The 12,441-nt window shown below is 44.1% G+C and overlaps 1 protein-coding gene across 1 annotated transcript in view; it reads left to right on the plus strand.

Annotated features, from left to right (window-relative positions):
• The window catches only part of GLB1 (galactosidase beta 1), a 92,272-nt gene that overhangs the window by 55,481 nt on the left and 24,350 nt on the right, over positions 1-12,441 (plus strand). The window contains exons 11-12 of the mRNA XM_066246102.1: positions 6,396-6,470; positions 8,597-8,686. Of these exons, the coding sequence (XP_066102199.1) occupies positions 6,396-6,470; positions 8,597-8,686 (165 nt within the window). The remainder of the gene's footprint in view (positions 1-6,395; positions 6,471-8,596; positions 8,687-12,441) is intronic.

Here is a 12,441-nt window from a genome sequence, read left to right on the forward strand (position 1 = left end):
TGCTGAGGTTGCCGGTTCGAAACCCTGGACTTGCCTGGTCAAGGCACATATGGGAGTTGATGCTTCCAGCTCCTCCCCCTTCTCTCTGTCTCTCTCTCCTCTCTCTCCCTCTCTGTCTCTCTCCTCTAAAAATGAATAAAAAAAAAACAAAAAAAACCTAGAAATAATCCAATTCCTAATATTCAAAAGATGGTTATATAAATTCTGTCATATCCACTTGAATATAATATGCAATTAATCAGTGGTAGTCAACCTGGTCCCTACCGTCCACTAGTGGGAATTCCAGCTTTCATGGTGGGCAGTAGCAGAGCAACCAAAGTATAAATAAAAAGATAAATTTAACTATAGTAAGTTGTTTTATAAAGATTTATTCTGCCAAACTTAGTGAAAATCCGACATAAAGTACTTGGTAAGTAATTATTATTATATGCTTTAACTTGCTGTAACTCTGCTTTATAAATTTTATAAAGTAAAGTTACTTCCCTACTTTATAAATCACCATTACTGTGGAACCGGTGGGCGGTTAGAAAATTTTACTACTAACAGAGATTCAAAAGTGGTCAGTAAGTATAAAAAGGTTGACTACTCCTGCAATAAATGAACTTACTGCTAACATTTGGTCATGCCAAAAGCGCTTTTAATAAGCGGTGATAGCAAATTACAAAATTACCTCTTACCTTTATACTGTATGTGTGTAAGGGGAAGGCCTAGGAGGGAAATTAAGAGAGAGAAGGTTTAGTGGCATGTTTTTAGAATTATGCATTGAAATTAACAGAAGAGGCCCTGGCCGGTTGGCTCAGCGGTAGAGCGTCGGCCTAGCGTGCGGAGGACCCGGGTTCGATTCCCGGCCAGGGCACACAGGAGAAGCGCCCATTTGCTTCTCCACCCCTCCGCCGCGCTTTCCTCTCTGTCTCTCTCTTCCCCTCCCGCAGCCAAGGCTCCATTGGAGCAAAGATGGCCCAGGCGCTGGGGATGGCTCCTTGGCCGCTGCCCCAGGTGCTAGAGTGGCTCTGGTCACAACGTGGTGACGCCCAGGATGGGCAGAGCATCACCCCCTGGTGGGCAGAGCGTCGCCCCATGGTGGGTGTGCCGGGTGGATCCCGGTCGGGCGAATGCGGGAGTCTGTCTGACTGTCTCTCCCTGTTTCCAGCTTCAGAAAAAAAAAAAAAAAAAAAAAAAGGAGAAATTAACAGAAGACACCTTCTGTTATTGTTACAACAATGAAGGAGGTAAGATGGAGCAATAGAAACAGCAGTAGAAGTAGAGTCAAAACCCCAGCCCCGGCCCTGGCCTTCTTTATAATCTTGAGCAAGTTCTTCAGTCTGACCTCTAAAAAAAGAAATACAATAGCTATGAGGGCTTTTGTGAGTAGTTGACAAAACTGTCATATAAGGGCCACATCAAAGTTAACTGCATGTAAGTTGGATAAAGATGTCTTTCTGCCAATGTGGAAAAAGAGATTGTAGTCCTAGTTATATTGGAATTCACTGTGACTGTAGGAGTTAGCCATGACAGGGCCACTACTTTGTACAGGTAAATAAGGAACCTCAGAAAACAAATAATACTGCTTCCAGGTCCCCTGTGTGGATTTGTGTTTCCTGCTTTTATTGGCCAGCATGTGGAGTGAAAGAGGAAGGGGTGGGCCCTGGCCTGTTGGCTCAGCGGTAGAGCGTCGGCCTGGCGTACGGGGGACCCGGGTTCGATTCCCAGCCAGGGCACATAGGAGAAGCGCCCATTTGCTTCTCCACTCCCCCCCTCCTTCCTCTCTGTCTCTCTCTTCCTCCCGCAGCATTGGAGCAAAGATGGCCCGGGCGCTGGGGATGGCTCCTTGGCCTCTGCCCCAGGCGCTAGAGTGGCTCTGGTTGCAGCAGAGCGACGCCCCAGAGGGGCAGAGCATCGCCCCCTGGTGGGCGTGCCAGGTGGATCCCGGTTGGGTGCATGCGGGAGTCTGTCTGACTGTCTCTCCCCGTTTCTAGCTTCAGAAAAATACAAAAAAAAAAAAAAAAAAGAGGGAGGGGTGGACCCACTGCCAAAGAAGAAGGAGTGTGGTCTAGACTTCAGGGACAGCTGGGAAGAAAGATCTTAACATCTTGCTCTAAGATCAACGGTAACTCTTGGCCCTGGCCGGTTGGCTCAGTGGTAGACTGTTGGCCTGGGCGTGCAGGAGTCCCAGGTTCGATTCCCGGCCAGGGCACACAGGAGAAGCGCCCATCTGCTTCTCCACCCCTCCTCCCCCCTCCTTCCTCTCTGTCTCTCTCTTCCCCTCCCCCAGCCAAGGCTCCATTGGAGCAAAGTTGGCCTGGTTGCTGAGGATGGCTCCATGGCCTCTGCCTCAGGCGCTAGAATGGCTCTGGTTGCAACAGAGCGATGCCCCAGAGGGGCAGAGCATCGCCCCCTGGTGGACGTGCCGGGTGGATCCCGGTCGAGCGCATGCAGGAGTCTGTCTGACTTCCTCCCCGTTTCCAACTTCAGAAAAAAACAAAAAAAAACCCAGTAACTCTTTGGCCTTACATTCAATATGAATCATGATGACCATTTTAATATGACCTTTTAAAAATGTCATAGAAATATAGCGTTATAGAATACTGTAAATGCAAAGGACTCTAAGTTCCAGATGGTTGACTGAGCACACATTAATCTCTTCTTCCTTTCAAAATGTTCCTAAGTGATAAAAAGAAAATTTCTTTTTCATGAAGCCAATAAGACAGGTGCTGTCTATGCACGAGAGATTTTTAAAGATGTCTGGGAAACAGAAATAGGAGGAGGAGTGCTGACTGAAGAAGCGGGGTGAGGATATCTCGGTCCCCAGTGAGTGTGGAAGGGGTTACAGGAGCAGAGACTAGATTGACCTGGACAGCTGGGGTCCTGGAGGCGCAGGTATGACAAAGGACAGAAATGAAATGGAGCTGAAAATGGGAGGGCTAATTAAACTCTTTCTCCTGTCAGGTCCTCCTCACCTTTGTCCCACTTTCTAATAGACTGCCCATCAGGGAAGCATCTTTCTACCAATCAAAGTAATCAGATTTTTTTTTTCTTTAAAAAATAAATGCTCAGCCCCAAAGCAAAGATCCTACATTTTATATCTGAATACCTGTCAAATTGCTCTAAAAAAAGTGTTCCCCAATGCATAAGCTTTTCTCCTCTTCACAAAGCAGGAAGGGCTAGAAAAGATGATTATGCAAATGTTGGTGCATTTATTTGCATCACCATTAAATATGAATGGACAACCTAGAATGGCCAGAGGTTTGAGAACATCTATAAAACCTGCAATGGGAAAGAAAAAGACCAGGATGAAGTAAACAGAAAATTAATCCTGAAGGCAACAGAGAAAGAGCTTAAGCAAAACAAAGCAAGCCCTCTCAAATTTATATTCCGTAAAGATTTGCGAAGATATTGAATCCATTAAATAGGAATGAGATGCTTTGAAAAAGGAGCAGTTAGGGAACAAGAAAGGGTTATTGGAAAATATAAATAATCCCCTAGAAATAGAACCAGAAGACAGAGATGGAAATTGGAAATGAGAGATGTAGAAGAACAACCTGGGATGTATAACTTACTTACAGGAAAGAAAAAAATGGAGAAAAAGGTAATATCAAAGACACAGTATAGAATTCTTTTTAAAACAGAAAAAGATACTTGAGTTACCAACATAATGAATGTGAAAAACATATGTATCCAAACATATTTTTGGAAAATGTTAAAACATAAAGAATAAAGCACCTATAAGCTTCTACAGAGAAAAGGTTGGTTACCTTCAAAAGAACAAGAATGAGCGTACATAAGCCACACTGGATGATAGAAGACACAGAAGAATACCTTTAACATTTTAAGGGAAGATGATTTTCAACATAGAATTCTATACCCATCCAAATTATCCACAAAATGTGACATTTTCAGACATTCAAAGATTCCGGAAATTTACCTTCCACATGGCAGTTCTTAGGAAGCTACTTCCTAAGATGCTCCAGTGTAATGATGTAGTCATGAGACCCTAAAAACAGGAGCTAAAAGCCAGGACAGTAATGAAGAAGAGTCTCAGGATATCAAGTTGAGTGGAGAGGCAGTCCCTTGGAGCAAGGAAACTGAGGGTTCCACTAGGGAGTTTTCTAAGGGAGAAAAGGGGTGTTTAGAGAAACTTGATATCATCTTTGAAAACTTGGAGCAACCTAAAGAGGTGTTAACCTAAAGGCAGACAGGAAAAAAAGGAAGGCAATTAGAAACCTCCGGGAGGAAAATGAACACAAAAGTCTGAGTAAAACAGAATGTACCATCATAACACACACCACGTGGCTGTACAGAGAAAACTATGTATAGAGTTTTATTTTTTTATTTTATTTTTATTTTATTTATTCATTTTTAGAGAGGAGAGAGAGAGAGGGAGAGAAACAGAGAGAGAGAGAGAAGAGAGAGAGACAGAGAGAGAGAGAAGGGAGGAGGAGCTGGAAGCATCAACTCCCATATGTGCCTTGACCAGGCAAGCCCAGGGTTTCGAACCGGCGACCTCAGCATTTCCAGGGGAATGCTTTATCCACTGTGCCACCACAGGTCAGGCTGTATAGAGTTTTAATAGTGTGATCACTATTAGTCGATTTTGAATTTAGAGTCAATATACAGATGAAGAGAGGACTCATGGCTGTAGGACAGATTGTTTTAACCTTGACAATGTGAAAGGATAGCTAATGGTTTGGAGTAGGGAGGAGAGCTCAGGGAAGGAAGCAAATAGCTTTGTCTTAAAAAAAAAAGTGTGGACACGAAGGATAATCTTAATTGAAGGAACTAAGAAATAAAGGTATAGGATGTTATTTAAATCTGCAAAGCTAACCAGTAGAGAAATCGAAACTGGTGATATAACCATGATTGCAAGAAAGGGATATCCGGAATAGTACAACTGAGCTAAATTCTCATGTACTGGAGAAATCAATGATAGTAGTTGAAATGGATCAGACAAGAATAGCAGGTAAGTGTATTATTTAGAGACCAAAATAAGCAAAAATAGGTACAATTAAATGATTTTAAAATGGTTCCCGCTGAAGAATATAACTAAGAAAATAGTGAGTCAAGAGACTATTGCTTTTCCTTATACCAGTGTCGTGTCCTCTTCTTTTTTTTTTTTTTTTTTTAATTTTATAATTTTATTTTTTTAATGGGGTGACAACAATAAATCAGGATACATATATTCAAAGATAACAAGTCCAGGTTATCTTGTCGTTCAATTATGTTGCATACCCACCACCCAAAGTCAGATTGTCCTCTGTCACCTTCTATCTTGTTTTCTTTGTGCCCCTCCCCACCCCCTATCCCTCTCCCACTCCCCCCTCCCCCCCGTAACCACCACACTCTTATCAATGTGTCCTCTTCTTTTTAAAAATTACTTTTAGAAAGGGAAACAAGAAAGGGGTGAAGGAAGGAAAGAAGGAAGGAAGGAAGGAAGGAAGGAAGGAAGGAAGGAAGGAAGGAAGGAAGGAAGGAGAGAGAGGGGAGAAAGAAAGAGAGAGAGACAGAGAGAAAAAAAGAGAAAGAAAGAGAGAGAGAGAGAGAGAGAAAGAGAAAGAAAGAAAGAAAGAAAGAAAGAAAGAAAGAAAGAAAGAAAGAAAGAAAGAAAGAAAGAAAGATCCTAAAAGATCATAATGCAGTCTACTTGGAGATTCCAGATAGACAGACTTTTCTAAGACCTAAGAGTTACACCCATATCTTCTGATGTTAATATGTGTGTATACACATATTTAATAGGGTTTTATTATTTCATTTTTAACTTTTTATTTAAAAATAATTTCAACTTACATAAAAGTTTTAAGAATAAAAATTATTCAAAGAACATTTGTATATTCCTTACTCAGATTTACCATTTCATTCTTTTGAGCCAACATTTACCCTTAAACCTCTCCTGTGTTTTCTAAACCATTGAAGAGTTACACACGTCATGACCTGCACCATGAAGTACTTCCGTGTATGTTTCATAAGCATAGGTAGGAATGTGCTCTTAAATAACCCTGACAATTTTAACATTAATGCAAAACCTTAATCTATCAATAAGACAATGTAGAAATAATATTTTTCTACCCTGGGCTACCTCCCTTTAGCCTCTGTATCTTTTTCCTTGTCTTCCCCCACTCCAGTCTTCTGCCGTCAGCCTCATTCTATTTGTCTTTGCCCTCTGTTTAGAAATCTTTAGTCTATAATTACTTAAATTGTTTCTGGAGTTTAAAACAAAAACACACGTAGAAGTAAACACTTAACCAGATCCCGTCTTGGAAGGACGTCTTTTGTTCCTTTGTTTTTCCAAAGCATCGCTGGCACTGTTGTTACGGTCTCTGACCCTCCTTTTGAAAAATGAATTGTATAGGTATGTTTCTGAGGGTTTAATGGCTGTTATTTTTCCCCCCTCTGGTTTATAGTTTGAAAAAGTACCAGAAGGTCCTATCCCTCCGTCCACACCAAAGTTTGCGTATGGAAAAGTGGCTCTGAGAAAGGTAAGAAAGTAAAACCACCAGAAACACTGAGAGTGAGGAAATGGAATTTAGTCGTCGGAGTGAAAGTGTCATGCTGGGAAATCGGTTCGTTATTTTTCTGTGAATTTGTTTTCTCCGAGACTGATGGGGAAGATGATGTTTCTGGGGAAACGAGGAAATGGGAGGCGAGAGGGTGTGTATGCATGTTGACAGAGTGAGCAAACCAGGCCCGGGCAGGAGCAGGGAGGCGTTCCAGATCATCCCGGTCATTTTGGTTCAATTATCAGCTGTCCAAAGCAGTCCCGGGAGACTTTGAAGGAATAACGTGCCACCCTGTGTGGCTGGTGAGGTTCTTTTTCATAATTCACCTTTATTTTAGGGGGTTCTCAACAGCCACAGGCATCTTGATCGGTCTTTGCCCTAAAATTGTCCACTCCCATCTCAAAATCATGTCCTAATTTTTGTGGTCTGTAGGGTGAATGAGACATCAGAGGGGAAAGCTAGAATTCAATCAATAAGAGTTAAGGACATTTTATTCTAGGAAAAGAGAAAAAGTGACGTAAGCCAAAGTCAGTTTGTTTTGACCATCTCTGTCTTGAGGTTTTCCCCTTTTATCATCCCTAACTCCTACATGAGTGAACTCACAAGAAAAAGAAAAAGAAGAAAAAAAAAAAACCTGAACAGTTGCATGTTTCTTAAGAATCTTGATATTCTAAAATAGCATCATAAGTTCTTATCTTTAAGCAAAATGCCAAACATGATTGTATGAGTTTTTTCCATTCATGAAGCCCTTTGATATTACAGTTGGTTGAGTTCTTGTAACTTTTTCCACCTAGTGTCAGATACGTGTGTTACATCCTACAAAGAATGTGGTAGGTCTGCCTGATAGGTATCTTTCTTCAGACTAATCAAGCTTTAATCAGACCTGTGAAAGGAGCATGTTCGACTTCTTCATTGCTCTTGCCACTTAACGAAAAGTTGGTTTATGGGATTTAGAGCTGTGAGGAATTTTATTTTTACACAACAGAAAATAACTGAACGTGGCTAACGCAACATTACTAAAACAAATCTAGCTTAGCGTTGAAAGCATGTTCTGTTTACTGTGAAAGAAAATCGTGTGAGCAGAAACGGCTTCTTCTTCTTAACGAAATACTTAGAATGTAAGAGAGCAAATCAGCATATAGCTGAATTAAATTTATATAGAACAGAGTGACAGAGGATGAAACTTTCACCGTTGAGTTGAGTTGTCCAAGTGGGAAACGTCTAAGTGAGTAGCCAACTTGATAGAATTGGATTTGAGATTATTTTTCCCCCGCCCCTCGATGCTGCCCATCAGCAGGGTAACCATGGATCATGCTTATAAAATTCCTAACCAGTATCGTGACGTGGAAAGTTCTGGGTTTGGAGCCCAACCTAACCGCAAATCCTGGTTCTGCCAAATGCTCAAGGGAGCTTCTCTGAGTCCCTAACTTCGGGACAATAATGCCTCCCTCACTGGGTAGTTGGGAGGATTCGATGAGTTGTGTGTGTGTAAAGCTCTGTCTCCCTAGGAGTTTGCTAGGCAACCAGTGTTGGGTAGCTGTTGTCATTGTTACTGCACCAGAATAGGCATCCTGTGTTGGAAGAAGACACAATCATTCGGATCGAATATGTGTATTTGTTGGGTGGCTGCTGTGTGCCGGGCATTGGGGTTAAGCACAGTACAGACCCAGGCCTTGCGGAGCGGACAGTCGGGCAAAGGGATACAGCTGGTGAACGAAAGAGGCGTGGAAGGTGTGCTGCAGACAGACTCAGAGGGTGCAGTCACGGTTACTTTGCTCGGAGGGTGTTGGGGAAGGCTTCAGAAGAGGCGGCCTCCTGAGCCTCGGTTTTCATTTATTTTAAGAGCCTTTTCTAGACGGGAGCTTGTATTTGCAAATAGGGATGTTTGAAACTCTTTTTAAGATTACCATCAGGTGTGTGCTGCATCAAATGTTAAGAAAGTGCTAAGAGCCGAATAAAGGTGACTGGAGAACAGTCTGAACCATTTAGGTTTATTTAGGGGTTTGGTCAAACCCATTAACTTTAATGATTTACAAATGACATTCCCGACTCGGATGACCAGGGAGGGGTGACAGTGAGTGAACGCCGCTTTTGTCTCTTTTCAGTTAAAGACAGTGGAGGAATCTCTGAACATCCTGTGTCCCACGGGGCCTATAAAAAGCCTGTATCCCTTGACATTTATCCAGGTGAAACAGGTAGGTCTTCAAAGGTAACGCTTTAGCTATTTTCTACTTGGCAGAAATGTGCTTTGCGCCCTGCCTTGCAGTGTCTGTTCTGAGCCCAGGGACCAAAACAGTAAGCAGAGAAATCAGACCACAAGGAACCTAGCAGTGGATTTCCAGGCTCTCTTTAGCTTTAAGTATATGGCACATTAGGCTGGCCTTTTCTGTATCTCCCCCATTTCGTATTCTCACTCAAATAAGTTGTAGCCCACCGGATTTCAACATAATTGTGTGCAGGTTATAAATTAAGTGCATTTCTGATCGAATTACTCTTTCTTACTAGGTAACCAGTGGAAAACTGCTATTTGTTAGACTCAAAAGCGACAATTTAATTTGTCCTTAGTTAGCTCAAAGGGATAAGGACTATGTTCTTACTAGATTAGCTTCTTAGAGGTTACTTTGCCTGCTTTTGAAGAGAACAGAAAACGAGCACTGTGTGTGTGTGTGTGTGTGTGTGTGTGTGTGTGTGTGCGCGCGCGTGCATGCTTTTAGTCTCCAGGCATTGTCTCATCTTTAATTTAAAAGCTTTTCCGCCTGATCAGGCAGTGGCGCAGTGGATAGAGCGTCGGACTGGGATGTGGAAGGACCCATGTTCGAGACCCCGGGGTTGCCAGCTTGAGCACAGGCTCATCTGGCTTGAGCAAAAGCTCACTAGCATGGACCCAAGGCCACTGGCTCAAGCGGGGGCGGGGGGGGGGGAGGGGTTACTCAGTCTGCTGAAGGCCCATGGTCATGGCACATATGAGAGAGCAATCAATGAACAATTATGGTGTCTCAATGAAAAACTGATGATTGATGCTTCTCATCTCTCTCCGTTCCTGCCTGTCTGTCTCTATCCCTCTATCTGACTCTCTCTGTCCTTGTAAAAAATAAAAAAAAATTAAAAGCTTTTCCAACTTTTTATTTTGGAAATTTTTAAATCTAAAAGAGATGCAAGAATAGTGCGACCAACAGCTAGCTCCCACCTAGATTCACCAAGTGTTCACAGCGGCTTCCCTTGCTTTATCTTTCTGTGGGTGTATGTCACCAAGCGCTGGTTTTGTTTTTCTCTTATAGTCTGAGTGAGTTGTCAACATCACGACACTTCACACCTAGGTATTACCGCATATATCTTTCAAGAAGGACATTATCCTGCATGACCACAATATAATGATCACACTTAAGAAACTGGATTGCTTCTCGGCCTTTTGGCCGAGATCAAGTGAAGAAAGTTGACATTGATGCAATCTAATTATCTAATATACATTCCAAAATCAAGTATCCCTGGTTATTCCAGTAATGTCTTTGATTGCCTAACCTTTTTCAATCCAGTTTTCGATCCCCGATCGTGCGTTACATTTTATAATGTCTCTTTCGTCTTCTTGCATTGGAAACTGTTCCTAAGTCTTTTTCTTCTTCTTTCTCTAGTGACATCAACATTTCCAAAGCATTCAGACCATTTGTTTGGTAGACTGCCTGCCCCTCACCGATTAGATTCAGTAGAACATTTTTGGCACAAACACAACAGAGGTGATTTGTCTTCAGGGTGCCTATGCGGTCAACTTGTCCGTTTGGTGCCATGTTAAGTCCGAGCACCCAGTTAGGAACTCAGCCCCATTTCTGGAGTGGGTCCTCCTTTCTGACTTTCTGTAGCGATTGCCTTCCGGAAGGTGTCTGAACAAAGTGATAGAATAATAGCATGTCTAATCTTCATTTAATGCATTTTGCCTCCAATGACTATTTTTACACGTGTAACGTTTTACAAGTGACTATACACTTGTAAAATTTTACAAGAACCTTCTATTCCAACAACTCTGATTGATGTGTGATGGATAAAATGCATAATTAAGCTCCCCACCCCATATTTTTTCATCACCATCGGGGAGAGTTCTTCCTCTGATTCTAGCACGCACTGGCTGTCTGTGCATGTCTTCAACTAGAAAGTAGAGCACGCCCGTTCTACCTGGCAGGGCCGTGGAGCACATCAGAGAAGACCTGGGCACTAGAGCTGCTGGAGCCTAGGAGTGAATTCCAGGTTAACGTGTAGACACTTACAGTCTCTGTTCTTTCTCAGGCCCCTTCCACTTTCTGATCATTGCTCACGGATTGGGTGGGACTCCCTGACTGAGCCCTGGCTCTTTCGGGTCTAGGGCAAGCCCACAAAATGTTGAATTCCAATGAAACCCGTGGGAGGGCGCAGCTGCAGGGAGTGGGGTGCAGCCCTGGCACACCTCCTACCCCCCCCCAACTTCAGAAGCTTCAGCTCCACCTTTTCAGGGACCATCAGAGTTTCCACTCCCCTCTCGGAAGCTTTTGCAGTTTTCCTCAGCCTCTGAGTTCACACCTGCCACCATTTTGGTTATTTTCAAAAAACAAAACAAAAGGCAGCAGGATAGAGACTTGGCGGAGGGGAGAGAGGCATCCTGGACTTGAAGGTTCGGTGATGGCACCAAAGGCACTTCTTGAGTTCGGGCCTCTCCTGCCACACAGGAACACGAGTTAACAATGTTGTTGTTGTTTTTTTGAAGCTGGAAACGGGGAGAGAGTCAGACAGACTCCCGCATGCGCCCGACCGGGATCCACCCGGCACGCCCACCAGGGGCGACACTCTGCCCACCAGGGGGCGATGCTCTGCCCCTCCGGGGTCGCGAGCCACTCTAGCACCTGGGGCAGAGGCTAAGGAGCCATCCCCAGCGCCTGGGCCATCTTTGCTCCAATGGAGCCTTGGCTGCGGGAGGGGAAGAGAGAGACAGAGAGGAAGGAGGGGGGGTGGAGAAGCAAATGGGCGCTTCTCCTGTGTGCCCTGGCCGGGAATCGAACCCAGGTCCCCCGCACGCCAGGCCGACACTCTACCGCTGAGCCAACCAGCCAGGGCCAGAGTTAACAATGTTTTCAGCTCCTCCAGGTCACCTTTCCACTTGCCTGAGGTGCACCGCCTCGCTTTCCAGGCCCTAGAGACAAGGAACTTTTTCTCTGGTCCCTGCAGGAGTTTGGTCTGCATTCTTTTCACTGGCCCAGGACTTGGTCCGGCTCACCCTGGCTAGTGTCCACAGCAGGAGGGTCACTCCCCGAGGCGGTGGGCGCTGTTGCTGCCCAGGGCTGCCTGATTGGGGCCCCTGCCTGTTTGGGGCCTGTGTTCGGAGCAGGGATTCCAGCGCCCGAAAGTGTTTTCTGACTTAGCAGCAGGTTACGCCCCTCCCTGTCACTGTCTCCGTTTCCCCCACTCCTCCACTCGCAACAGTTTCCGATTGACTCTTGTTTTGTATGTTAGAGCCCGACTGAGGCCAAGAGCCAGGAGTTTTGTTTCACTGAACATCCTTGGCTTTATCGTTGGTTGTCATTTTTTTTTGTTTCTTTGTTTTGTTTTGTGTTTTTGAGGTAACATACATAACCATGTATGTGATAGGATGCCCCTTAGTGATTCGGGGCAAATCACTGAACACGTCCCAGAGTCGCAGGGAAGGGATGTTTTAAACAGTTCTCTTTTATTTATTTTTTAATTATTTTTATTTATTCATTTTAGAGAAGACAGAGAGAGAGAGTTAAAGAGAGAGAGAGAGAGAAGGGGGGGAGGAGCAGGAAGCATCAGCTCCCCTATGTGCCTTGACCAGGCAAGGCCAGGGTTTTGAACCGGCGACCTCAGCATTTCCAGGTCGACGCTTGATCCACTGCGCCACCACAGGTCAGGCCGGGAAGGGATGTTTGATGAAACGCTCTTCAGGGTTCTTTGACGTTCCCTGGTGTGATAG

Source organism: Saccopteryx bilineata, chromosome 10 (genome assembly GCF_036850765.1).
Source record: "Saccopteryx bilineata isolate mSacBil1 chromosome 10, mSacBil1_pri_phased_curated, whole genome shotgun sequence".
In the NCBI taxonomy this organism is placed as follows: domain Eukaryota; kingdom Metazoa; phylum Chordata; class Mammalia; order Chiroptera; family Emballonuridae; genus Saccopteryx; species Saccopteryx bilineata.